Raw genomic sequence first — 26554 nt, 5'->3', positions numbered from 1 at the left:
AGAATAAAGTGAGTGCAAGAATAATTGTCAGACAACACAGATTGAGGATCGCCAGGCTGAACCAATTGATAATAGACACACTGTAAGGATTTAGAGCTGAGGTAAGGAGGTGTCTAATGGCTGTGCTTGAAAGCCTTATCACATCAAGAAGACAATAGGGCTTGAGGTAAGGAGGTGTCTATCTCAATGGCTGTGCTTGCTTGAAAGCCTTTGGGCTTGTTTCACCCTGACAGACAAATAATAATTCTTTGGTAAATCAATGTACATATTATTATTATTATGTCTCTCTCTCTCTCCCTCTCCCCCTCTCTCTCTCTCTCTCTCTCTCTGTCTCTCTCTCTCTCTCTCGCGGTCCGGGTCGAATTTGGGTCGAGTTGTCGGGTCCAAGCGGGTCGACAGCGGGTCGACCGGTCCGGGTCGAGCTGTCTTGGGTCGACAGGTCTGGTGACCGTTTTTATAGACCTGCGGTTGCAGTGGTGGAAGAAGTAGGCTACTCAGATATTTTACTTAAATAAAAGTAGCAATACAATACCACAATATAAAAATATACCCTGTAAAAGGCCTGTACGTGTTCAAAATGTTACTTGAGTAAAAGTACAGCGTACAGTATTGGCATCAAAATATACTTACCAAAAGTAAAAAATAATATGTTTGAAAATAGTCGATCTACAAGCTCACACCCATGTGAGCTTAAATTGGCTATTTTCAAATAGCTTATGTATAAAATAGGGCTGAAGTGGTTGTATGTTTTATAATATAACAATTTAACTAAAGTAACTAAAGTGTTCAACTTATTGTAGTGGAGTAAAAGTAGCCTACAATATTTGCCTCTGAGATGTAGTGGGGTAGAAGTAAAGTTACTTAGTTACGCCAGTGGTTTTCAACCAGTGGTCCGGGGAGTCGGGGACCACCAGACAGTGGTCCTTGAGGGAGCACCAGGGGGTCATTGACACTTATTAGCCCACGGACCCCCATTTCAAAAGATATGCCAGGGACCCCCATAAGAGAAGATTTTTTTTACGGCTCTAGCAGTGATTCTCAACCATTTTAATTTCAACGACCCCCAGTTTGACATGCATTAGGGCTACAGACCCCCATTTAATGGCATTTCTATCACTTGGACCGCAATTTGGTTCCATTTGTACACTCTCAGAGTTACAGACCCATAAGGGTCCATTTGGTTCCTGTCCATCATTTAGCTGGGGACCCCCTGGAACCCCCCTCAAGTACCCCTGGGGAGTCCCCGGACCCCACTTTGAGAACCAATGCTTTACACCACTGCTTTTGGTGGGTTTTTTGGCACCTGGCTGGCTTGTTTCTCTCTCAAAACCTGGCAACACTGCCGCCTTCCTCCTTGTTGCAGAGAGCGCTTCCAACCCGCAGCTAGCTCAGCCCAGCTAGCTCCACGGCAACCAGGCCACTGCGGGACCGACAGCCATGGCGACGATGGAGAAGAAGAAGCATGAAGGCAACGTTAAAATCGGCCATTACATTCTCGGAGACACGCTGGGAGTGGGGACCTTTGGGAAGGTTAAAGGTACGTTTAGGTGAATGTTGTGTCACTGTGGCGTGGAGAGGGAGGGGGGGGGACAAAGGTTGGAAACTGTGCTAAGCTATGCTTGTCAAGCTAACTTTTCACACAACGCAACATCAACACACTTGTTGTGTGTTGGCCTGACTGTCTGCAGCCTTTAACTCATTTACTACTGTCTGTGTTGTGACCGTTTTTACTACTTTGTGTTGTTCGCGCGTGTGACTTGTTCCAACGACAGCTGCTGGTGTGTAAATGCGTGTAGAAACTGGCACCGATTGACAGGAATGTTGTACTGTTATTGATTTGGTCAGAGGGGCTATCTGTCCGCTAGCTATAGCTAACGAGCGTGAAGTCCACTTTGGCAGGAGGAGAGGAGCGCCACCAGGAAGCACTGTGACTGTTGCTAACTGACTGACTGAGCTCTAGTGACTGTTGCTAACTGACTGACTGGAGCTCTAGTGACTGTTGCTAACTGACTGACTGGAGCTCTAGTGACTGTTGCTAACTGACTGACTGGAGCTTCAGTGACTGTTGCTAACTGACTGACTGGAGCTCTAGTGACTGTTGCTAACTGACTGACTGGAGCTCTAGTGACTGTTGCTATCTGACTGGAGCTCTAGTCTAGCAATCTGGGAACCCATCGCCAAATAGTGACTCCTGCTAACTGAACTGGACCTTCTTCATTGACTGTTGCTAACTGACTTGAGCTCTATTGACTTTTTCAAACTAACAGGGTCTTCATTGGCTGTTGCTAACTATCTGGATCTTCATTGACTGTTACTGAGTGTTGCTAACTAATTGTAGGTCCATTGACTGTTGCTATTAACTGTGAGTCCAAGGACTGTTGCTAACTAACTGGGGGTCCAAGGACTGTTGCTAACTAACTGGGGGTCCAAGGACGGTTGCTAACTAACTGGGGGTCCATGGACTTGTGCTAAGTGGGGGTCCATGTACTGTTGCTTGCTACCTAACTGGCACTCCATTCGTCCTGTTGTTTCAATATCTCTGGAAGACGATATGAATCATGACCTGGGCCCAGCTAGACCTCTCTGGTTGTGTGTCATTGGCACTGACCAGGGCCATATTCATTAAGTGTGTGTGTGTGTGTGTGTGTGTGTGTGACGTGTGTACATGCGTATGAGGGGTTATGGGCATTGGGGTTGAATTTGGCTTGAACTTGACTGCCGCCCAACCCAGTCCAGAGGGGCGGCACCTCTCACCCCTTATGTCAACACACTGACTGGTGTCATCTGCCTGAATCTGTCTATTCCAGTGGTTGTCACTCAACTTTTTTAATTTAAAAGACCCCCAGTTTGATATGCATTAGGCCATGGCACGAACCCCTATTTGATTCTGTTTGTATCTCTGGGAATCTATTCTACACTGTTAAATCCTCAATGCTAACTCTTTGAGTTAAAGACCTGTAAGGTACAATACATTAGGTTCCTAACTTCCTATCAATCATTTAGCTGGGGACCCTCTTAGCCACTTAAGTGTTTCATTTGTACGTTAGCCTGGCTTGCAAATGACATGCCTTTCTCCAGACAGTGTTCCTTGGAAAACAAAAGCCTAATTTATACTGTGTTGTTGGCCAAGCCATGGCTTATAGCTCAACTCACAGAGCCAGGGCTTAGCTCACACAGTATAAATGTGTTATTTACCCCATACCTCACATTATAGATTCTAATGTGTTAATAATCAATGAAATCTCTTCCAAGATGTCCACTAACGACACTGCATAGACATTTTTCCTCAATGACTCATTGACAACGGGAGCTTGGGTTAATATTTGACCCTCCAGTAAAAAGTTAAATGGTATTGTGCATGCATTGCAAGCTTCTCTTTCCTGCTTTGTGTCCAGATTTACAGTTGTCAGTTCCGTTTAACGGGGGGCATTTTCAGTTTGCCCGGATCAGCTTCGTTTTGCTGTCAATGTTCAACGGTGGTCAAGTTTCTGTGGTTCTCGTCGAAGCTGCTGCGGTTGCCTTATTTGATTGGGCTATATTTATCCCTTTTATCCTAACTTTAGTCTTGTCTTTGTCTGTCATGCAATACTGTTTTCTATGTGCGCTCATAGTCCAGGACCCCACAGTTTGATATCCATTAGGCCTTGGACCAGGGGTCATTGCCATGCTGGCTTGTGGTGGACATTTTTGTCAAAATTCTATTTTTGCCATTGACGTACAAATGAGTGAACAATAATATTACCAGAAACTCATAAAGAGCTATATAGCTTTAAATGAAGGTGTTTATAAATGGAACCAAATTTGGTTCCATTAATGACATTCAGTTATTGGGTCTTATGATCAAAATGACAGCATAATAATCTACTGTATATAAAAAAGAAAATAAATTGCCACGGACAACTCAAAGTCTTGCCTCGGACACATTTGTCCGTGTACAGAAACATTGATGACCCCTGCCGTGGACCCCCATTTGATAATATTTTTAAATCTCTGGGACCCCAATCTACATTCTAAAAGTTTAAGTTCGGACCCATGTGTACACTCTCTGTACACAGTTACAGTGACCTGTGAGGGACCATTTGGGACCCCTGGTTGTCCCCGGGAGGCTCTCTTTTCCCGGTCTTTCGTCCAGGTGGACAGGGGTTTGAGGTTAAGCTTAGGCATACTTTCTGTGAGGTTAGGGTTAAAGGGATAGTTCACCCAAAAAAAAACGTTTTTCTATCGATTAATCACCCCATGGAGACTTGAATTCATGGATATTTTTTCGGATGAACAGCGTACCGGTAGGCAGCAGTTCTGGTAGGAGACACAAAGGAGACTCTTTTGTGTCTCTCCTGGAACTGTTGACGGTCATCAAATTATTGGCTTAGGAATGCGACAAAAACAAAAAAGTATCCATGAATTCATGTCTCCATGGGGTGAGTAATCGATAGAAAAAAAGTCATTTTGGGGGTGAACTATCCCTTTAAGGTTAGGGTTAGGCATATTGTTTGTGAGGTTAGGGTTAAGGTTAGGTTTAGGCATAGTTTTTGTGAAGTTAGGGTTAGGTTTAGGCATAGTTTTTGTGAAGTTAGGTTTAGGCATAGTTTTTGTGAAGTTAAGGTTAGGTTTAGGCATAGTTTTTGTGAAGTTAAAGGTCAGGGTTTAGGCGCAGTCCGGGGCGACACACCAATGAAAGAGGGAGTCCCGGTGGTCCCCCAGAACCAACGTTGTTTGAGAATTGAGATTGAGTACCAGTGGTCTAAATTCTTTCTGAACTTTTATCCCGCAGTGGGCCAGCACGAGTTGACCAAGCACCAAGTGGCAGTGAAGATCCTGAACAGGCAGAAGATCCGCAGTCTGGACGTGGTGGGAAAGATCCGCCGGGAGATCCAGAACCTCAAGCTCTTCAGACACCCTCACATAATTAAACTGTAAGTCCCTGACTCCATTCACAGCCCTTGTTTTGCTGCCCCTGTATGTAATCCTCCAAATGCTGCCACATTTGGTGCCACTTACTGAGGCTATTTCATGGTTTAACCCATTCAGTCCGGGAATGGTTTTCTGAAAACCGTATAATGTTGCTATAATAATATCAGTGGTTCTCAAACCTTTTTCATGTCAAGGACCATTTATATGTATTTGGTTCGCGGACCCCTGTCTCAAAATATTTTTGTTCCAGGGACCCCCAGCGCAGATTTGATTTACAAATGTTTGCTTCAAAAAATATGTTTTCCAAGATTTGCACAAATTGTCATGATTTTTCTAAAATAGCAGATCTACAAGCTCATTGCGTGGCACTTGGTGCCGCGCAATGAGCTTGTATATCTGCTATTTTTGAATAGCCAACGTATAAAATAACGGCTCTAGCTAAAAATCTAAAATGATGCTGATGCGTTCCCAGTCTCAATGAGTTAATGGTGTATTTGTGGTTGACCCAGTCTCTTCTCCCGTCAGTCTCTTGCGCTTTCGCCATTATTTGTTGTTCGTTATTGTTAATCTCCTCTGATGACCTCTTTGGCGTTTGCACTGGAGCTTTGAGGGCAGACTTTGTTTTTCTTTACAAAACGTGACTAGCATTTTTCTTTTTCTTTTTTTTAAATCTGTTGCACCACATGTAGGCCTAGGGGCGGGTGACGTGTAATACAAAGCTGACTTTATAAACCAAAAGAAAATGTAACTAACTGGAATCAGACCCTCAATTTAAAGGAGTAGTTCACACATTTTTTTAAAACTTATTTTCTATCAATTACACACACCCCATGAAGCCTTGAATTCATGGAGATTTATTTGTTTTTGTGGCATTCCTGAGCCGGTAATTTGATGACCGGATCATCGGTCAATAGGAGACTCAGTGGGAGACTCTTTGAGTCCGCCGGTCATTAAAAGTATTGGCTTAGGAATGCGACAAAATAATCTCCATGAATTCAAGGCTTCATGGGCTGTGTAATTGATAGAAAATAAGTCATTTTTTGGGTGAACTACTCCTTTAACTATGATAGTACATACCTGACTACAATGTAGACCACACCCCCACGCAGCCTCCCCTCCCCACAAGGAAGGGCAGTGCCCCAAAGCATTATGGTCATTGTAGTAGTGCAGCAGTCCAGTCAAACCCCAGTCAAACACACAGACTTCTATATTTTTTTGGCCATAGGGTGCAAATTTAAAATTTTGCTACTGTTATCTACTACAAATATTATTAACATTGAGTGACTGCAAGTTCTTCCAGGGGTGAAATGCTCATTTAAAGGGATAGTTCACCCCCCAAAAACAGTCCTACCGGAACCACTGCCGGTCATCAAATTATTGGCTTTAGGAATGCAACAAAAACAAAAAAAATATCCATGAATTCAACTCTCCATGGGGTGACTAGTCATTTTGGGGGTGAGCTATGCCTTTTTAACGGAGTCCCAGCCAGGCAGTCAGAAATGTTGTTCATGCATTGTGGCTTGTGGTATGACGATAGTCACCGTAAGGCCATTATATAACAGCTAGTCAGCCACCAGTACCAACATGTTCTGAATAAAGGGACGGTCATTGGTTGTGTTGACAGAAACTGCTACTGTGTGTACTTTGTGGCCTGAAGTGCAGTGTGTGATCAATTGCAATTGCGTCGTCATTCACATTGTGTAGGCTTTAGGGCTGGTAACTTTCCTCAGAAATGATATTCGAATATTGGTCTTAAAAACGTGCAGATATTTGAATATATTCAAATATTATTATTATTAAAAAAATATATTTAAAAATGTGCGAAAATAAATTTTAAGTGATCATTGTTGCCATATCTGGACTCTGAGTCTTGTCCTTCTGCGGTATTGCTGTATAGCAATCTGGCTCCCACAGGTCTACTAACTCTTTTTGCCTTTATGGCCATTGCCATTGACAATGCATTGGGCGCTTAAAGTTAAATATTTCAAAAACTACACATGATTTCAAAGTAAAAATCTCAAGCATGCATGTCCACAGTAAGGTGGATTTTTTAAATTGAGTTTATAGGTGAGTTTATAAGTTTATAGGTTAAAGTATGAAGGAACAGCGAGGTGCCAAAGTTTTCAGATGTACGTTTTAAAAGTTAAATATCTCAAAAACTACAAAATATTTCAAAGTAAAAAGTTCAAGCATTTGTGTTCACAGTAAGATGAATTATAAAAAGTGTGAATGGAGTTTCTAGGTGAAAGCGTTGTTTGAGGTGCCAAAACCATGTTTATTTGACAGGAACAATACAAAAAACAATGTATCAAGTGCTTGGATCCAATAATACATTGTTGTTTGTATTGTTCCTGTCAAATACACATGAATTAAAAAAAGGGGAAAAAAACGAATATTAATTTTCATATTCGAATATACATATTTCCCCCATATTCGAGGAATATTCGAAATTCGAATATTAATTTACCAGCCCTAGTAGGCTTGTGTTTTCCTAGATGGATATTTGTTCAGTGTTGTTTATTTACATAACGCTGCTGAGCTGTCCCCTCATCTGTTAGTGTAGGGCTGGCTTAAGCTATTTGGGAAATTTGTGAGAAATTAGCCTGTGTTGTTTTGAGGTCAGTGTAGTGCAGACTGTCAGATTAGCTTAGATACATTAGGAATGTCAGCTGTTGTAAAAGGCAGGAAATGTGACTTGTGCCGTGCTCCGCCACACTCCACACACGCACACACACCGACGCAAAGGTCATCCATCCCTGCGAAAACTATGCTGACGTGTACTTTCACTTAAATTACTGTATAGTCCGACTTATACTTTGTCCTCTATGACGGTTGTCGTTGCCTGAAAATGGCAGATCTATAAGCTCACAGTGCATTGCACCCATGATGCGTTATGACAGTGGTTCTCAACCAGTGGTCCGGGGACCACCAGTGGACCTTGAAGTGGGTTCCCGGTGGTCCCCAGCTAAATGATGGAGAGTTGGTAACCAAATGGACCCTTCCCTTATAGATCTTTAACTCTTGAGAGCGTAAAATGAAACCGAATGGACCCATAATGGGTCCATTCGGTTTAATTGTACGCTCTCAAGAGTTAAATTATTGTTAAACATTTGCATTACTTAATTTACAAGAAGTCTACACAATTAGATAATGTAGAAGAATTGTTATTTTGATCCACGACAACAAAATATTCTACGTTTTGGGTCTACGAGAGGCTAAATCTCATCAAATGGTGGTCCGTGGCTGAAATACAGAATAAATAATGGACCTTGATATGAAAAGGGTTGAAAACCACTGCGTTATGAGCGTGGAAGTTTACAATTTCCGGCATGTGGCACTGTCGTGCGGTAAAGAATAAATTGGGCATATATATTACTCTATCACAATTTATTAAAATTCTGTGATATAGCATTTCTCCGTGCCCTGCTGTAAGATGTTAATGTTCACTTTTTATTAACTCCTGTGTCCTCCATGTTGAAGACCGTGCCCTTGGTGGAGCTAGACAGACACTGTACAGTAATCTCTGTCCAAAATCATAAACGCTGGGGAAAAAACAGGATTAGTTGTAGAAAACCTGATTAACACAGGTCTGACTAGTTTATTGAAAAGCTGTGATAATAAATACTAGTCAATATTCTATATGTTTTAGCAGTACTGTTTGTTTGTACTCTATAAGCTGAGAAAGCTTAATTGATTTATATGTGAAATAAACAATGTTAATATCACCTAGGCTCCATTTATATTAGTTAGACATAATACAGATACATTTCATAAATGCATACTCTTTATTTATTACTTAAAGCAGAACTTTTTCTTTAATGAATAAAAAATGAAATTTTGTCCAATCTGTATGTTAGAGTATGTTAATTCAATATAACAATTCTGGCGTGGTTGTATTTTGTCTCCCTGCTCTTCTATTGAGACATTTAGATGTCGACGGTGATGTCTCACCTAGTAACAGGATCTGATACGAATTTTGACCTGATGGTCAAGATTAAATGTATCCCCTGAGCAAGCAGGCAGGCTCTATTAGCTCAATGGTAAACATTTTAGCACTTGTGCAGAGACATAGGTTCAAATCCATGGTTGAAGAGGAAAGTGCTGCTTTAAATCATGATCAAATTTGAACTAAATTTGCAAAGAGTAGTCTGTGGTGAGATGTGCTGCTGATGTTGTTTTTTTTGTGGTTTTGTGATGCATTTGTTATCCCTGCAGGTATCAGGTGATCAGCACCCCTACAGATATCTTCATGGTGATGGAATATGTCTCAGGAGGAGAGCTCTTTGACTACATCTGCAAAAATGGAAAGGTAATACATCTAGAGCTGCTGCCGACGAATATAAGTCATCCATTTACGCTGGGAAAATGTAGACTCTGATATGTTTCATTTGTATGTTTGATCACATATCTTAAATCTCATCACGCTGCGACAACTTGTGATCTTGTAGATCTAGCTTTTTCCTTCTCTATTTGTCATGCAAAGAAGCATAAAGTATATCATGTTTTGTATTTTTTACTAATCAAACCCTGGTTAATATACACATAAGAGGGGAGGTTGTGTCATAGAGTGAAGCTGTACTCATTAAATACTAGGCTAGCATGAAGTGGCGTCTCTTGACTCTATAATATTCAGATTATCAGAACATAATCATAGGGCCAAGAAAGGATGACATCTTCCAAGTCGATGTTAGTCACAAGACAGACTTAAGACGAGCCTTAAAGGCATGATAATAAGGACATTAAGGCCTTACCTAACGTTAGCGTAACATTGACTAAACGGCAAGGACATAATCCATTTACATTGTGTTGAATTATGCATCTCAAGTTTCATTGTGTTGAATTATGCATCTCAAGTTTCAAGTCTGCACGTTGCTTAAATAAACAAAAAATAATAATTGTCACAACCCGATCCGACCTGATGTCAGTAAAAACAGCCGGTATTTTCAGTGGGGGAAAAAAATAAGCTTTTTTTTTGTGAGACAATGGATGAGATGTGAGTCATTCCTCACAATGGCAACAACGGATTTAAAATCAGTCTACCCTAAATGAATAGGCCTATAGTCTAAATAGACAATCCAACAATCTTTAGGAGGAGATAAATGTGCAGGATTATATAACTGTAAATGTATAAAGTCTACCGACAGCTTTCAAGTTGTTTGTGCTTGTTGTGACTTGTTGTGAGCTTGTATGTCTGCTGTTTACGGTGCCTGACGCTGGCATGCAGCCAAGTATGAAGAACCAGGCATAACTCCCCAGAGAAAGTCCCCAAGTATTTAAGTTCTCGGACTGATTTCAGTCATTTGGATTCCATAGAAGCCAGCATGCCACTTCCATGCCCTTCTATGGAAGTGGTGTTGCACAGCGAAAGTAACCTATCTACAAGCTCTCAAGGGCTTGTAGATATCCTGCAGCTCGCCATAGAGTTTAGTTAGCCAATAGCCATACAAAGATTTTTCAGTCGTGTGATTATATTTAGCTTTTAATCCATGAGTCACACACAGTGCACTGGCAGTGGGTATTGTTTCTCATCTTTTGTACTCTTTTGTTTGTCGCTCCGCTCCGACAGCTGGATGAGAAGGAGAGCCGTCGGCTGTTTCAGCAAATTATCTCGGCAGTAGACTACTGCCACCGACACATGGTCGTCCACCGAGACCTCAAGCCAGAGAACGTCCTGCTCGATGCCCAGATGAACGCTAAGATTGCAGACTTTGGCAAGCCCCCCCCACACACACACACACAGATGCACACAGTAGCAGTGTTGATTTTGTCGACTAAAACTATGACGGAAAATGTTTTTCGACTACCTTCTTTTTTTGTTGCGCTTTGAAAATAGCAGATCTACAAGCTCACAAATCGTCACGGTCTTGTAGATCAGCTATTTTCAGCATGCAGCCAACCAAAATCAGGCATTACGACGCCATCAAGGCCCGCCGCCAAAATACATTTTAGTCGACTAAATCAACTGTAGATTTCATCGACTAAATATTTAGTCCACTAAAGCTAGACTAAAACTAAAACATTTCAGATGACTAAAATATGACTAAAACTAAATGGAATTGTATTCAAAAGACTATGACTAAAACTAATTCATAGTGTACTGTCAAAATCAATACTGCACAGTAGGACTGTCCGAAAACGGGTCGACCGACCACCCCTGGACAACTGATTATCGTTTTCCAAATTAGTTGTGTAGGCCAGTGGTTCTCAAACTTTTTCATGTCTTTAGAATGTACAAATGGAACCAAATGGACCCTAACGGGTCCATTTGGTTCCATTTGTACACTATCAGAGTTACAGACCCATAAGGGTCCATTTGGTTCCTGTCCATCATCTAGCTGGGCACCCCCTGGAACCCCCTCAAGTACCCCTGGGGGTCCCCGGACCCCACTTTGAGAACCAAGGGTGTAGGCTATGTGGCATTAATGTTAACATTAGAAAAGAAATATACTATATCCTGTTAATTAAAAGTTCTCACATACAAGCTTTCCCACGTTTGAGTCTCACCCGTCTTTATTGTGGTCACAGGGCATTATAAGAAATACAAACAAACGTGTAATTTATTGTACAATGCTGTGCAGGTTTATCAAACATGATGTCGGATGGAGAGTTCTTGCGAACAAGCTGTGGTTCTCCGAATTATGCTGCTCCAGAAGTCATCTCGGGGAGGTAAGTTTTTTTTTTTAATTAACTATATTTAATAAAATGGACATCAAGCTAATTTTATGTCATGGGCCAGACAGCGCAAAATCACCTTAATGCAGGCACGACCAGTTGTGCACATGTTCTCTTCCTCCTTCTCAACCTGTTCTCACGTGCCTCAGTCTCCGCTATTACTACAAAATGTTTAGCTTTTACAAAGGATTACCTACGACTACTGTACGTTAATACCGATTACATTTTGTAATCGGTATTAACGTACAGTAGTCGTAGGCTACAAGAAAGTAGTTATGGGAGATTAGCAAAGCAGTGGGATGTTATGGGAGATTAAACCCATTGAGACCTGAAGCCGATTCTACATGTATTCCTAAATCTCAACAGTATTCTGCAAAACCTTTGTTTCTGTATCAGTGGTGCTCAATCTTTTTCATGTCAAGGACCCCCAAAATGATATGTATTTGGCTGCGGACCCCCATCAAAATATCTTGTTCCAGGGACCCCCCCAGAAGCAAAGATTTGAGTAAAAAATGTCCGCTTTAAAAATATATGTTTTCAAAGATTTGCATACATTTTCACAATTTTTCTAAAATAGCAGATCTACAAGCTCGTAGCGCGGCACTCGGTGCCGCGCTATGAGCTTGTATATCTGCTATTTTTGAATAGCCCAAAGTGTAAAATAATGCTTTTTTAGCTCAAATCAAAAAATGACACAGGTCCAGGTCTTAATGGGTTATGAAAGCAGTGTGATGTTATTTTGGTAGCCCCACCCTTTCCATGAGTAAACCATTTGAAAAGGACCATTAGCAGACACAGATGTAGAACTACCCAAATTGTAATTGTAGGCTACACAGTTGGACCACAGTTGGACCTAATTTTGATCAAGATAATGAGTAGAAGCGTGCACAGCTCCCTGCGTAGCTCTCATGCACAGCTTCTCGTCAGGTGCAAGGTTGACAGATCAAACAGAACACCAGCACTCATGGATTCCTTAATCTTCTATTTATTTATGGGGGGAAAAAATACACACACGTTTCTCCAACGTGTGTGTCAGCGTGATGCTGATGATTATAGCTCAAATGCTTTTTTCACAGTAAACGGGATACTGAAATTCACTTTTTAACTGTGATATTTTATCGTTGTACATTTCCATGGCATGTCGTGATTATTCCATGAGTCATACTCACAGACTGCAAAGTGGGGGCGATTAACTGGGTCGTTCTGGGATAGTTGGACAGAATGGGGATTTACTGGAGTCACACACAGTGGGGTGGCTATCTACGGTACTGTCAATCAGTCTATTGCAGGGGTTTATTTTTTCGCATCAAGGACCCCCAAATTGAGATGTATTTGGCCACGGGCCCCCATCTGAAAATATTTTGTGGCAGGTACCCCCATCCAAGATTTGTGTTTTTTAACACATTGGGAATACAACCTTGGAGTGCCAAAACCGTATATATACGGTTTTTGAAAAAAATATATTTTTGAATTTTCAAAAAAAATAAAATTCCTTCACAGCACCAGGAGATATCATTTTCCGAAGATTTAGACTCCAATCCACTTCCTGGTTAACTTATGACTTCAAAAGCCTGTATCTCGGCTCCTCAAAAATGGTTAAAAATCCTGGAACTCAGTGTACTCTGTTTTTAAAAAAAAACTGGCACCCAATGTGTTAAAATGTAAAATAAATAAAATAATATTTGTCAACATGTTTTTGAAAATAGCAGATCAACAGAATCAGAATCGATCTTTATTGTCCCGTCGCATCGCCTTGCGGGAGCCGTGGGAGAAAAATTGGTCATGAATATGTTTTTCTTCGCGGAATTATTGCGAGGGCTGGATTGGAAGTGGTTTCTCATGAAAGTTCTCAGTCGACTGATTTCAGTCATTTGGATTCCATAGAATCCAGCGTGTCCTTCATGGAAGCATTTTGCACAGCGAAAATAGCCGATCTACAAGCTCTTGTGGCACTCGTGGACTATGGGCTATTTTCGGTAAAACAAAATTAAAGATTAGCGCATTTGAAGTGGTCAAACTAGCAATATGTTTAACACATCGGGTGCCAGCATTTTATAATAACAGATTACGTTCGGTGCCGAAATCTCACCGTTGAGCTGCGCAGCGCTGTTTAAACTGTAGACCCCACGACGTGCATTCCATGAGAAAAAAAAGCATGTGTCCATTTTAGCCGATGGTGCTGGCTAACGCCTGGAACGATAACATCGCTCACGCGAGTAACAATGGCGGAGCGATCGTGCACACAAAATGAGTCGTTTTCCCCAGTGTAAAAAGTTTCGGAGTTATAGGGGTTTTAGAGAAGGAAATAGAGCGGAAGCGGATGTGCGCCATGTTTTTTGACATGATGTTGCATCTGGCCCATCCTTGTCAGATTCACCGTGGGTGATCCCAAAGCTGCTCCAGCCCCTCCCGTATGGGAAAAAACGAAAAAAACAAAAAGACACCAAACACGGTTCGGACCGTGTTCGGCACCAGAGCACTACTATGTGAAAACACGGTCCAGACCGTGATCGGCACCCGATGTGTTGAAAGCATCTTCCACGAGACCCTAATGGTCTCGGATATTTCATAAAAGCAAAGGTTACAGCATATTTTTTATATACTGTGTCTGTATGTGTGTGTGTCTATCTATATCTATATCTCACTCACTCACTCACTCACTCACTCTCTCACACACATCTAAAATTACACGGATGCTTTCCTGGTTTTAATGGGTTAATGCATGTGAACCATGTCTCCAGGCTCTACGCCGGTCCGGAGGTGGATATATGGAGCAGTGGGGTGATCCTCTATGCCTTGCTGTGTGGGACGCTCCCGTTTGACGACGACCACGTGCCAACCCTCTTTAAAAAGATCTGCGACGGCATCTTCTTCACGCCACAGTACCTGAACCCCACCGTAATCAGCCTCCTTAAGCACATGCTGCAGGTGGACCCCATGAAGAGAGCCACCATCAGAGAGATCCGGTGAGCTTCAGTGGGATCCTATTCTGTCTTAATTATTGTATGATTCAGTTGAATCGGGCTGCAGCTATGGATTATTTTACTTAGAATAGCAGTTACTATGTTAACGAATCGATGCAAATTCTTTTTAGAATATATATTTTCTCATAATCTGCTAAAATGATTAGTCTGATTAACCATTTAAACCCTATTTCAGGGTCCCCCCCCAGTCCTGGAAAAAGATTTGGAATTTGTCTAGGGTCCTGGAATTTATCAAGGGTCCTGGAAAAATATTTGGCTATGTATTGTTTTTGGCTATTGATTTTGTTAATACAATTTTATTCCAAAACGTCTACAACATTACACACAATATGTTGTGTAATGATATAAAAATATCCAAACGGGCTGCGTGATTGCAGCCTAATGTATACCGTACGTGACAAAAATAACAGATCTACAAGCTCACAATGTGCTGCAGCGTGATGCCTAGTTACTAAATTTGGCACGAAAATTGAATTGTACCATTCTATGGTTTATTTTTGCTACATTGCCTGTCTTTGGGCATTGCACATAGGAGTAAGAGACTCATTATTGCGCTGAATGATTGTTCTACAGGCCTGGAAATTGGGTTAAATATTCTGGAAAAGTCTTGGAAAAGTTTTGGAAATTCAGTGGTAAAAATGTGTGGGAACCCTGCTATTTTATACTTTGAAAATAGATCTACAACCTCACAACATGTCGCATCTTGCAGATATACCAACTGCTGCACCCCTAAAATTATTCAAGGATTCTTCTAGATCCCAAATGTGAATTAGGTGTAATTCTTAACATTATTTACCAGTCCTGGCCTGCTATTTGCTCTGTCATTATTAAAAAGCTTCACCTAAATTGCAAATTCATAGACCAATTATTTGTTTACCAACATTGAGACTGGACGCACAGGTTACTGTATCATGTAATGAATTCCCAACAGATCCCCAAACCTTTTTGGGCGTTTTGGGGGCGCACTGGTTCAACACATTCAACCTTGTGTGTTTGCTAGTGGGGTGCGCCGTAGCGAGACATATACTTCATCGCGCAATGGTATTGCTCGCTGAGAATAGCTGACGTACAAGCTCACAACCGCGTCGCGGATGCGCCCGGTGTGAGCTTTGAGGTCTGCTATTCTCGGCGCGCGGCCGGGACGGAGCATAAATTAGGCTTGACGGGCTGCAGCTGCACGAGCCAAGCAGGCTCTGGTGCCGTGATCACAGAGCGCTGCTCCCTCCGGTCTGATGACAGCCACTGGAGGTGGGCGTTTGGGGGACAACTGCTTTGAATTGCTATTAATGTTTACACACAGAACAGAAACCGAGGATTATATATTTCAAAGAGCGAGAGATCACAGTAAAAATCCTAAGCATTCTTCCTCCGTACTCTGAGAAAAACAGCATCTTGAAAGTTATGGGATGCATTTTTACACGTGAGTGACCACTTTAACATCACATGAGCGGTGGGGTTCACTTGGTGCAGGCCTGCGCGCACATACTGGTTCTTATCAATCAGTGTGACGTTGTCTGATAAGGGGGTCTCTATCTGTTCGCCCCACAGGGAGGACGAGTGGTTCAAAGAGGACCAGCCCAAGTACCTCTTCCCCGAGGACCCCTCGTACACCAACAACGTCATCGACGACGAGGCCCTGAAGGAGGTCTGCGACAAGTTCGAGTGCACGGAGGAGGAGGTGCTCACCTGCCTCTACAGCCGCAACCACCAGGACCCGCTGGCCGTGGCCTACCACCTCATCATAGACAACCGTCGCATCATGAACGAGGCCAAGGACTTCTACCTGGCCTCCAGCCCGCCCGACTCCTTCCTGGAGGACCAGCACCTCACCGCCTCCGGTGCCTCGGCCGTCGCCATCAAGCCCCACCCCGAGCGCGTGCAGCCCTTCCTGCTGGCGGAGAGCCCCAGGCCGCGGCACACGCTGGACGAGCTCAACCCCCAGAAGGCCAAGCACTCGGGCGTCAGGCGGGCCAAGTGGCACCTGGGCATCCGCAGCCAGAGCAGACCCAACGACATCATGTCGGAGGTGTGCCGTGCCATGAAGCAGCTGGACTACGAATGGAAGGTGAGATTTCGGTTGATGAGACTTAATAACTTTAACACATTCCATGCCAGAGGTTAATCTCATAATGTACTCACCAGTGCCAACGTTTTATTGTTGTTTTTTTGTTTTTTTCACGTCGCCATAGACCTTGTTAAAATCCTTAAGATTGAGCTCTGCACTGTTTGTTTTGTTTGCGGACATCTCCCTGCTTCTACCAGTGAAAACCACGTGTCAAACGGAGCATCCATGTTGTTGTTAGAACGGTTTATGTTAAACAGTGATCAGCGAGGAGAAAAACTACAAAGAGAAAATGGCGTTTCAGTTTCGTCATTAGAACGGAGGCCGACGGGATCGGCAAAACCGGATCCCGGATAATCCGTTTCCGGTGGTGCTACAATGAAATGTGCCGTATCGAAAATTAAAAAAAGTGCACTGTGAACTTTTTTTCGAAAAAAGAAAAAAACACCACTTCGCGTAGGTCTACGCGACTGGCACGTGGCGGCTTTAAATAGGTTTGCGTAGCTCTACGCGATTGGCACTCAATGTGTGAATTGCCAACTTAAATTTGTAATCATGACAGCCCTAATACTTGGTTGCAAATAGCCAGTCTATAAGCGCACAATGTGCCGTTAGCTTGTACATCTGTGTGTGTGTGTGTGTGTGTGTGTGTGTGAGAGAGAGAGACACACACAGCCACAGCAGTATAATTGACGTACTGTAGCTGCCTCAATGGTCAACAAGTCAATATTAAACCAATTTGGTTGCTGTTCATCAGTTATAATTCCACCTGACCTAGAATGGAATGTTGTCATTGCACTTTATCTGGCGTAATCTTTAGATTAAAAAGTGAACTTACTAGACGTAAGTACTGTATGCGTCATTCAGTTGGCCCACATGTTTGAATTTGCTTGTGAAAGACAATTTACAAGGGAAATGCATTTGCTGTTTTGCATTAACCATGATAGGAGGTAGTCTTTGAGGTTTGTGTCTGGGGTTACAAGATGAAGTGGCTTTGCAATTTAGGTTATTAGACCAATGATTCTCATACTTTTTTAACCCATTAAGACCTGGAACGCATCTGTGTCAATTTTAGATGCGAGTTAAAAAGCATTATTTTACACTTTGGCTATTCAAAAATTGCAGATATACAAGCTCATAGCGCGGCACCGAGTGCCGCGCTATGAGCTTGTAGATTGCTATTTTTGAAAAAACTTGAAAATGTGCGCAAATCTTTGAATATACATATTATTTAAAGCAAACATTTTTAACTCAAATCTTTGCTTCTGGCGGTCCCTGGAACAACATATTTTGAGATGAGGGTCCGTGGCCAAATACATATCATTTTGGGGCTTCTTGAAATGAAAAAGTTTTAGCGCCACTGATATGGAAACATATGTTTTTCAGAATACTGTTTAGAAGACATTTGTAGAATCGGCTTCATGTCTCAATGGGTTAATGAGGATCCCCATTTTGAAATGCATTAGGCCACGTCCTCATTTGATACGATTTGTATATGTGGGACTCTAAAGGTGGTTGCATGCTACCATTTTAGGTGATAACCCTTTCACCTTTTAAGTGAAAACGTTTTCACCTAAAAGGTGATTTTTGATACTAGGCGTTCATAGTCGGCTGATGTCCGTTTGCTTTCTGCTGCGCTCTGTTCCGTGTCTCCCCTCTGTTTCACAACACTGTTCACAATATGCCTGTGTGTGAAACCAAGGGGACCGCCCACCCAACTGCTCAGGGGTCTGCAACCTTTAAAGTCATAACAGCCATTTTGGACCAAAAAATAAATACAAAATCTGTGTGGAGCCTCAAAACCTATTTTAGCCCACTAATGCCGGTGCCACGCCAATAAATGTGTTGCAGGCTTAGATGCAAAAAAGAAAACACTTTATTCATTTCCATATAATGTTTTCTATAGCTACAGGGAGCCACAAGGGAAGGGCTAAAGAGCCACATTTGGCTCCAGAGCTGCAGGTTGCAGACCCCTGTTCTAGACCAATAACAGCGGCAGGGTGATTTCGGTTAGTAAAAACAGAGAGATGTGTTGGGGTGAGTGGTGACTCGCTTATCACCGCGGCTCAGTGACATCATGTTGTAGTTTTCCAACCACCCCGGTGAGAGAGGGTGATCACTAAAAAGTGGAGTAAGCGTCCAGCTTTAAACACACTGTAAAATCCTCAGTGAGAGTGTACACATGGACCTGTAATGTTTCATTTGTACACTTTTGCTCTGAGTTACACACCTGTAAGGGTGATTTAGGAGCATTTGGTTCCTAAATAGAAGTAATTTAGCCGGTGACCCCCTGGACACCCCTTCAAGGACCACTCATTGATTACAATGTGGATTAGACTATGCCAAGCCCAGACGTTCCTCATTCTGTCATTGTCATTGGCTGACATTGTGGCCCTCGTGTGAAGTTGCTGCCACCTGAGCATGACACCTGACACGCTGATAAAGATTGTTCTCTCACTCAGTCTGATAATTCATTGGCTGCCTTTTCACGATCACATAAATAGACTGTTTATATACTGTGCATCGCAATACACGATTAATATTCTTGGTTTCTCTCTACCTCTGATGTGATACCTGAGTCAACACAAACATCAAGAACATTCATTAAAACCGGCTCTGCAGGTTTTTACTAGTCTCGCGTGGCCAGACTGTTGCCTCCCACAATTTACAAATGTTTCCGACATACAGTCTGGGACTCGGAAGCTCTGATCATGTGTAAGTGGAAAGCGGATGCCCCTCCCCTACCCACGTCCGTTTTAGCATTGTGCAGAGTCCGACTGGAATCAACGAATCTCATAAACATCGTTTATGTCTACTAGTGTCTTCTTTCACATTTTTTTCGGCGTTAATTCCATGATACCTTTCTCAGTTTTCTGTGATAAACAATCCTCGCACAAATAACATGAATCTACCGCTCCTATGACTATGCTTCCGCCTCGGTTCTGTTTCCACTAGGACTACAGGTCCGCGGGCACCGCGTCGTGATTGGTCGAATGTCTTTCCGGTCTGAACAACTTCCGTTACACAGCTTTCGGGAAGTGGAGCTCCAGACTCTATATAGCATTCAGAGATTGTGGAATAGTAGTCTGGTGACGCGAGACTAGGTTTTTACTGAATGTTCTTGATGTTTGTGTTGACTCTTAGGTTGTGAATCCGGACTAATGGTTCATAATGTGTGTGTTGACTCTTAGGTTGTGAATCCATATACTAATGGTTCATAATGTGTGTGTTGACTCTTAGGTTGTGAATCCATATACTAATGGTTCATAATGTGTGTGTTGACTCTTAGGTTGTGAATCCGTATACTAATGGTTCATAATGTGTGTGTTGACTCTCAGGTTGTGAATCCGTACTAATGGTTCATAATGTGTGTGTTGACTCTCAGGTTGTGAATCCGTACTAATGGTTCATAATGTGTGTGTTGACTCTCAGGTTGTGAATCCGTACTAATGGTTCATAATGTGTGTGTTGACTCTTAGGTTGTGAATCCATATACTAATGGTTCATAATGTGTGTGTTGACTCTTAGGTTGTGAATCCGTATACTAATGGTTCATAATGTGTGTGTTGACTCTCAGGTTGTGAATCCGTACTAATGGTTCATAATGTGTGTGTTGACTCTCAGGTTGTGAATCCGTACCACTTTCGTGTGAGGAGGAAGAACCCCATCACTAGCTTGCAAGCCAAGATGAGCCTTCAGCTCTACCAGGTGGACAGCAGGACGTACCTCCTGGACTTTCGTAGTATAGATGGTACGCTGAAACTACGTTCGATGTTCCATCATTTATTGCATCTTCATAATGAATGCAAAATATCCTTTTGTTTTTTGTTTTTCCTAAAATGTACTTTTATTCTTTCAAACGATTTTCATACACACAAAAAAAACATTATACAAAGAGTTTCAAACAGTATTTTCAAAATAATTTTAAAAATAAATAAAAATGGATAAAAGCGGTATATAATGCACCATTTACCAAAGCGCTTTACATAGATTGTCCATTACATTGACCCATTCACACACACATTCATACACCGATGGCGGAGGAAACCATGCAAGGCACCAACCTGCTCATCGGGAGCAATTAGGGGTTCAGCGTCTCGCTCAAGGACACTTCGACACTAACTCAAGAAAGTTAGTTCTGAGAAATTGTGAAAATAGCTGATCTACAACTTCACAACATGACACATGAGCTTGTAGATTGGCTATTTTCACTATTAAATGGGGGCATACGTGGTTAATTCATAATGTGTTTGTGGTCCCGGGGAAACGCCACAATTCTCTTTTTGGGTCCCGACCATAAAAAGGTTTGGGAACCCCCTTTTATTAGATGTAGCAAAGATAGCATTATTTCATTTGCTTTGTCAAGAATCTGTACCTGAACGACTGAGTACTTGTATGTTATGGTATACCTAACCTCTCCGGGTGTTTTTCAGATGATATGCTAGAGACTAAATCTGGGACCGCTACCCCTCACCGCTCCGGTTCAGTGGGAAACTGCCGCACCACCATTAAGAGCGATGCGGACGGGGAAGAAGCAAAGGGGGACGCCGCGGGCATCGCCACGCCCGTACATCCCGCCAAGGCCGCAGAAGGCTCCATAGCGTCGTCTCTGACCTCGTCCGTGGACTCGATCGGCGGGGGGGAACCGAGCGCCCCGTACCCCCGGCCGGGTAGCCACACCATAGAGTTCTTCGAGATGTGTGCAAATCTTATCAAACTGCTCGCACGATAGCTCGCAACACAATCGCTAGCCTTTTTTTTCCTCTCCGAGTGTCTTTATAAAGCAATAAGCATGCAACTGATTCATGGCTCACGTTCATCCCCGAGCACGGGATGAGGTGGTTGTTGCCATGGCACTGATGCAAGGTTGGGGCGTCCTCCTTAAACTGCTGGGATGTATACTATACGCAGCTGGCTGGCAGGGGGATGTCAGAGGAGTTGAGGGGGTAATGGGTTCTAGGGAAACAACGAACGGCAAAGCTCCTTTGATAATGACAGAAGTAACTTTTACGAGAAGGTTTTACATTTTCACGATCAATATTTCTAGCGGATGAAACACCTCTCCCGATTTGATCACGTCCCACAAATAATAACGTACTATTATAAGTTTTGAGTGATTACACTGAATTGTCTGTACTGTAATAGTCAGTGAGCGCCGCTGTTCGTCTCAGTACAGAGAACAAAAGAAAAAACAAGTTTTTGGCCTGCAGTCACAAGAGAAGTGAAGCCACAGTTTGAGGTTAAGAGTACGGACGTAGTGGCCCCACGGTAAAGGATGCAGGACGCACTTTTGCACATTTTTCTTTTTTGTTCTTGCTGCTCTGTTTTTCTCTCATTAAGGGCTTGACATGCTTCGTTTGCATGCCGTGCCGCACACCGGAAATAGCCGCTCTGCTAGGGCTTTGGCCAATATATCTAGACACCGTCTGGCTTGGTTACTGGTACAATAATTAATACCAGTAAGATTTATAATGCTGTATTCTACAGCAGGGGTTTTCAGCTGATTTGTAAACCAGGGAGGCATGCAGGGACCACCATCCTGACCAAGAATCAACCTGGGGAACACTGTTTTGTCGGCTGGGGATGTGGGTTGAGATTAGGGTTTTTCTTGAGTTGCACAGAGTTTCTATTCTTTTGCTGTTTTTGGGTCCACTTGCGGGGGGGCACTCAAAAGGTCACGCTTTATTGATTTTACTGTAAGCTCTGGGAATTCTGCGTAACGACTCACCAGGCCAGAACCTCTATAGTAGTAATATTTCAACTTGAAATAGAATTGGAGCACAAGCCTGCTCAAATGACAGCTGATAATGATGATTCTCTTTAATTCCACTGTCATCATATCACACAAATACCAAGTATTAATATCTAAGCCCCCCCCCCCCCCCCCCCCAACAATCTTCACTTCCCCTACATTACTGAATGCATGGTCAGGGACCACATGCAATACCTCCAGGGACCACCAGTTGTGCACGGACCACCGGTTGAAAACCCCTGTTTTACAGCCATTTCAAAAATGAAAAGATCACATTTAATACTTTGAGCAGACAAAGTGACAAAGAAAAGTAGAAAATGTATTACAGTGTTTGTTACAAGGAGTATGGGGTCCCCTTTCCTCTTATTTCCAAGGTGACCTAATAAAACAAAATCTACGTTCACAAAATATCCCCCTGCGCTGGGGCCAAACATTCTGTTTAGTTCAAAATACTATACATATTATCCATAACTCTGCCATTGTACAGCATGCACAATGGCACAAATACAATGGAACACGACTAATAACAAATCCCAAAAGCATATTAGATTTTGTCCCTGTGATCTACGTACAAGATCACAACTGAGACCCATTGTGAGCTTGTAGATCAGCTATTTCCGGTGTGCGGCACAACGTGCGACCAAGTATAACTCAGGCTTTGGAGATCAGAGAAGAAGCGGTGCAGACGTCTCTCAGGGCCCTGCATTGGCTTTAATGAGGGTTGTCATGGTGATGAGGAGGATGATGATGCCCATTGGACTCTGAAGAAGTGCAATGACCCCCGTAATTCTCTCCACTGTCAGGGGAAAATAAAAAGAAAGAAGAGTGCATTGTCAGAATTGTTTGGTTGTTTTCCTTTTGTGAATTTGATTGAGTTTTTAAAGATAAGAGTTCCATGGTTTTTGTCATTGTTGTAAAGATTTGTCTGAATTTGTCTGTCCCCTACATTTTTTATATATATAAAGAATTGAATATATTTATCAGTGCTTTAAGTGGGGGTAGTGAACGTTATATTGGAAACAGAATTATGAACATATTTCCCGCCCCCCGCCGCCTGCGTTAAGGACTATTGCTGGATGATCTTGCTTTTTTGTTACTTGCGTTTCAAATCATTATCACATTTTTGTTTATTTTAACCACAATTATTCTGATATCCTCGATTGTCTTTTCAGATGAAAATTAACATTCACTACTCACAAGAGGTTTGTCATTGACGGAATCATGTCATGACATGATTATTATTATTCTGTTGCATTACTTGTATCTGCATTGTTCAGATCAATAGGACATATAGGAGCATTAGCGAATGACATGCCTTCTGCCTACATTGAAGTTTGTGTTCCTGCCACGTTCCGTTTTTACACGCCAATCCATAACGAATATATGGGGCTCAGGACCAATTTGAAGGCGATTTAGTAGCTACATGCAGTGCGTAGACAATGTATTTTGGCAAGGAATAGCCTACATCCCTAATGTTGTCCTTGTTACATGTGCTATGGATGTGCTGGTTGTTTTTTGTATTTTTGTTAGGGGTGTATTTTGTCCTCGCATTCCCTTGAGGGGACGACTTTAGATGAAGGTTTACATAATTTAAACCTGAAACACCCTTGGAGAAGTGTTCTTTATTTTTTTATATCATGAATATGAGTTGTATCCCCAATCTGTTATCCAGATGATTTGACTTTTTTTTTTTTAAGTCTTAAGTAATGTCTGTCATTTGGCTGCCTTGTTATCAGTACTGTTAGTATTCAGTTCTGTCGGAAACAATTGGCACCTCTTTGCAATTGTTGATGAATTACAATCTGGGAATTGGTTGCTGTAGTTGAATGAAGGCACTATCACGATCATGCATGTTCTCTTAGTCAGTGGTTCTCGAAGTGGGGTCCAGGGACCCTCAGGGGTCCTCGAAGGAGTTCCAGCTGGTCCCCAGCTATATGAATATAGCATCAAAATCAATTTAACCACTTAAACCCTATATATTTACCGGCTTTTTGAAAGTAGCCAATCTACAAGCTCACAACACGTTGCGATGCAATGCAACGCTTTGAGCTTGTAAACATTTGAACAATTTGGAATATTCTTGAAACGTTTTATCAAAACAAATCTTGTATGCGGTCCCTGGCACTAAATATTTTCTGATGGGTGCCTGCCGCCAAATATATACATTCATTTGGGGGTCCTTGACATGGAAAAGGTTTGAGAACCACTGACCTAGTAAGTGTTAGTTGTCCTGCCCTGTCTACTCGGTCCAAAAACCCTTCAAATTGATCCAAATGAGCTCTCTGGGATATTGTTCAATCAAGATTCTGAGGCATGGAACGGTTGTAATCAGGTCAATTTAATGAATGTCTGCAGCGGATCTAGTGTAGAAATGAGAACCCTATCTCAGTACAGATGTGTTTGACAGATTTGACTCGCGAGTGTACACCCTTGAGTTGATTTAACTCAGATTTGTACAATGTAGTTGGATGCATGCAAGGTATTTGATATGAGTGTTGATAAATAAATGGGAAATAAAGTTGTATGGATACATTTCTTACAGAAATATTTGAGACTGAACAGCATCATTTCTGTCCCCGCTATTTATAGCTTTTAGCATTTACTGAAGACGAGGGTGTCGGTGCTTTTGTCTTAAGACTGTTCTAATTCATTACATTTAACTCAAATTCACAAGTTATGTGGTAGCATTCATTGGCATTGCAAAGATGCAACAAATATATTTATAATTCACAGAAATTATTTGTCAACAGAAATGCAAGGGGAGCCAGAAATTGTGGTCATGAGTAACTAGCTTTTACAGCTGTCCTTTCTTATGTGGGACATGTTGGGACTGAAAATCTTGTGGATCAATGTTATTTGGCCAATTTGTTTTACTCTATGGTCTTTGAAATACGATATTGATCATGGTAAAGAAACGCGTTGTGGTTTTTAAAATATTAGCAGTACTTTTTACCACTTAAACCCCAGCGTCCATATTGTGGTGAAAGCTTTTGCAGAAAATAGCAGATCGACAAGCTCGCAACGCGTCGTTCACGCGGCGTGAGCTTGTCTATTGGCTATTTTCAGCTGAAGCTTTTCCCACAATAACGGAAAACAGAAAAGACTAGTAAAGAACCCTGAAGGACTCCGGTCAACCATATAGGGTTTAAGTGGATAAAGCAGTGTTTTTTTTTTGTATGTGTGAAACCATGATGTTGACAACTTCTGGTGTTATGAGTGGCTAGTCCTTTAAAGTGGACTATTTATAGGAAATGTCATTGTATCGGTCTGAACTGCTTCTAAGAAACATTGTTCTATTTTTGTTTGGTGTGTAAAGGGACGCTATTACCAGAATTACCTATGTAAATTTCAATGGACAGTGTTGAAATCATTTATATACACAACTGCCTAATAAACAGCTAAATTGCACACATTTCAATGATTTTAGACCTATTGCTTTTTTCCCTTGTAGCCTGGTAAACCATCCCGCTCATGGGAATTATCACATTATCCAGTGTCCTCTGCACACCGGTGTGGCCCCAAGCACTGGGTGGGCGTTTTGTAGGAACCAAAAAGTGGAAGGGCCAATCAGCATCTATCAATCACAGGGTTAGTTACTAAGTGAATTTAGTCAAGTGCTGTACTAAGTACAATTTTGAGGTGTTCTTACTTTACTGGAGTATTTCCAATTTTCTGTACTTTTACTTCTACTCCACATCTCAGAGGAAAATATTTAAGTTTTACTCCACTACAATTATTTGGAAACTTTAGTAACTAGTTACTTCGTAGATTTTGATATTATTACAAAACATACCACTTCAGCCCTATATAAATTTTGGCCATTTGAAAATAGCCGATCTACAAGTTCACAATGTGTCGCGATTCGACACATTGTGAGCTTGTAGATCGGCTATTTTCAAAAGATTTGTATACATTTGAATAAAAATTGAACTTGTGAAATGGGACATTCTGCATAATGAGTACTTTCTACTTTTGGTATTTTAAGTACATTTTGATACCAATACTTATGTACTTTTACTCAATAACATTTTGAATTCCGGACTTTTACTTGTAGCAGAGTATTTCTATATTGCAGTATTGATACTTTTTAAAGAATTTTGTAAAGAGGGTTAGGATTAGCGTTAGAATTTTGTAAAGAATTTGAGTACTTTTTCCACCACTGCTCCAGGCCAG

General features: G+C 41.9%; 1 protein-coding gene across 1 annotated transcript; it reads left to right on the top strand.

The window, feature by feature from the left end:
- Positions 1-1371: 1371 nt before the first annotated feature.
- On the top strand, positions 1372-25799 carry prkaa1 (protein kinase, AMP-activated, alpha 1 catalytic subunit). Its single transcript, XM_084046140.1, has 9 exons — positions 1372-1537; positions 4772-4913; positions 9127-9220; positions 10478-10622; positions 11490-11577; positions 14325-14549; positions 16116-16632; positions 20254-20380; positions 21063-25799. The coding sequence occupies exons 1-9, from the start codon at positions 1438-1440 to the stop codon at positions 21359-21361; spliced, it is 1737 nt and encodes a 578-aa protein (XP_083902266.1). The 5' UTR covers positions 1372-1437; the 3' UTR covers positions 21362-25799.
- The last annotated feature ends 755 nt before the right edge of the window (positions 25800-26554 follow it).

The sequence above is a fragment of the Gymnoscopelus microlampas genome (assembly GCF_963454915.1).
Source record: "Gymnoscopelus microlampas genome assembly, chromosome: 21".
NCBI classification, from domain to species: Eukaryota; Metazoa; Chordata; class Actinopteri; order Myctophiformes; family Myctophidae; genus Gymnoscopelus; species Gymnoscopelus microlampas.
The sequence above is the reverse complement of the archived record's forward strand: the minus strand, read 5'-3'. Positions and strand labels throughout refer to the sequence as shown.

Excerpts from the sequence above, each read along its gene's own strand:
- prkaa1 (XM_084046140.1), top strand. The coding sequence starts at position 1,438 with ATGGCGACGATGGAGAAGAAGAAGCATGAAGGCAACGTTAAAATCGGC. Across the intron at positions 1,538-4,771 it reads GACCTTTGGGAAGGTTAAAG|TGGGCCAGCACGAGTTGACC; the intron begins GTACGTTTAGGT and ends TTTATCCCGCAG. Across the intron at positions 20,381-21,062 it reads GGACTTTCGTAGTATAGATG|ATGATATGCTAGAGACTAAA; the intron begins GTACGCTGAAAC and ends GGTGTTTTTCAG.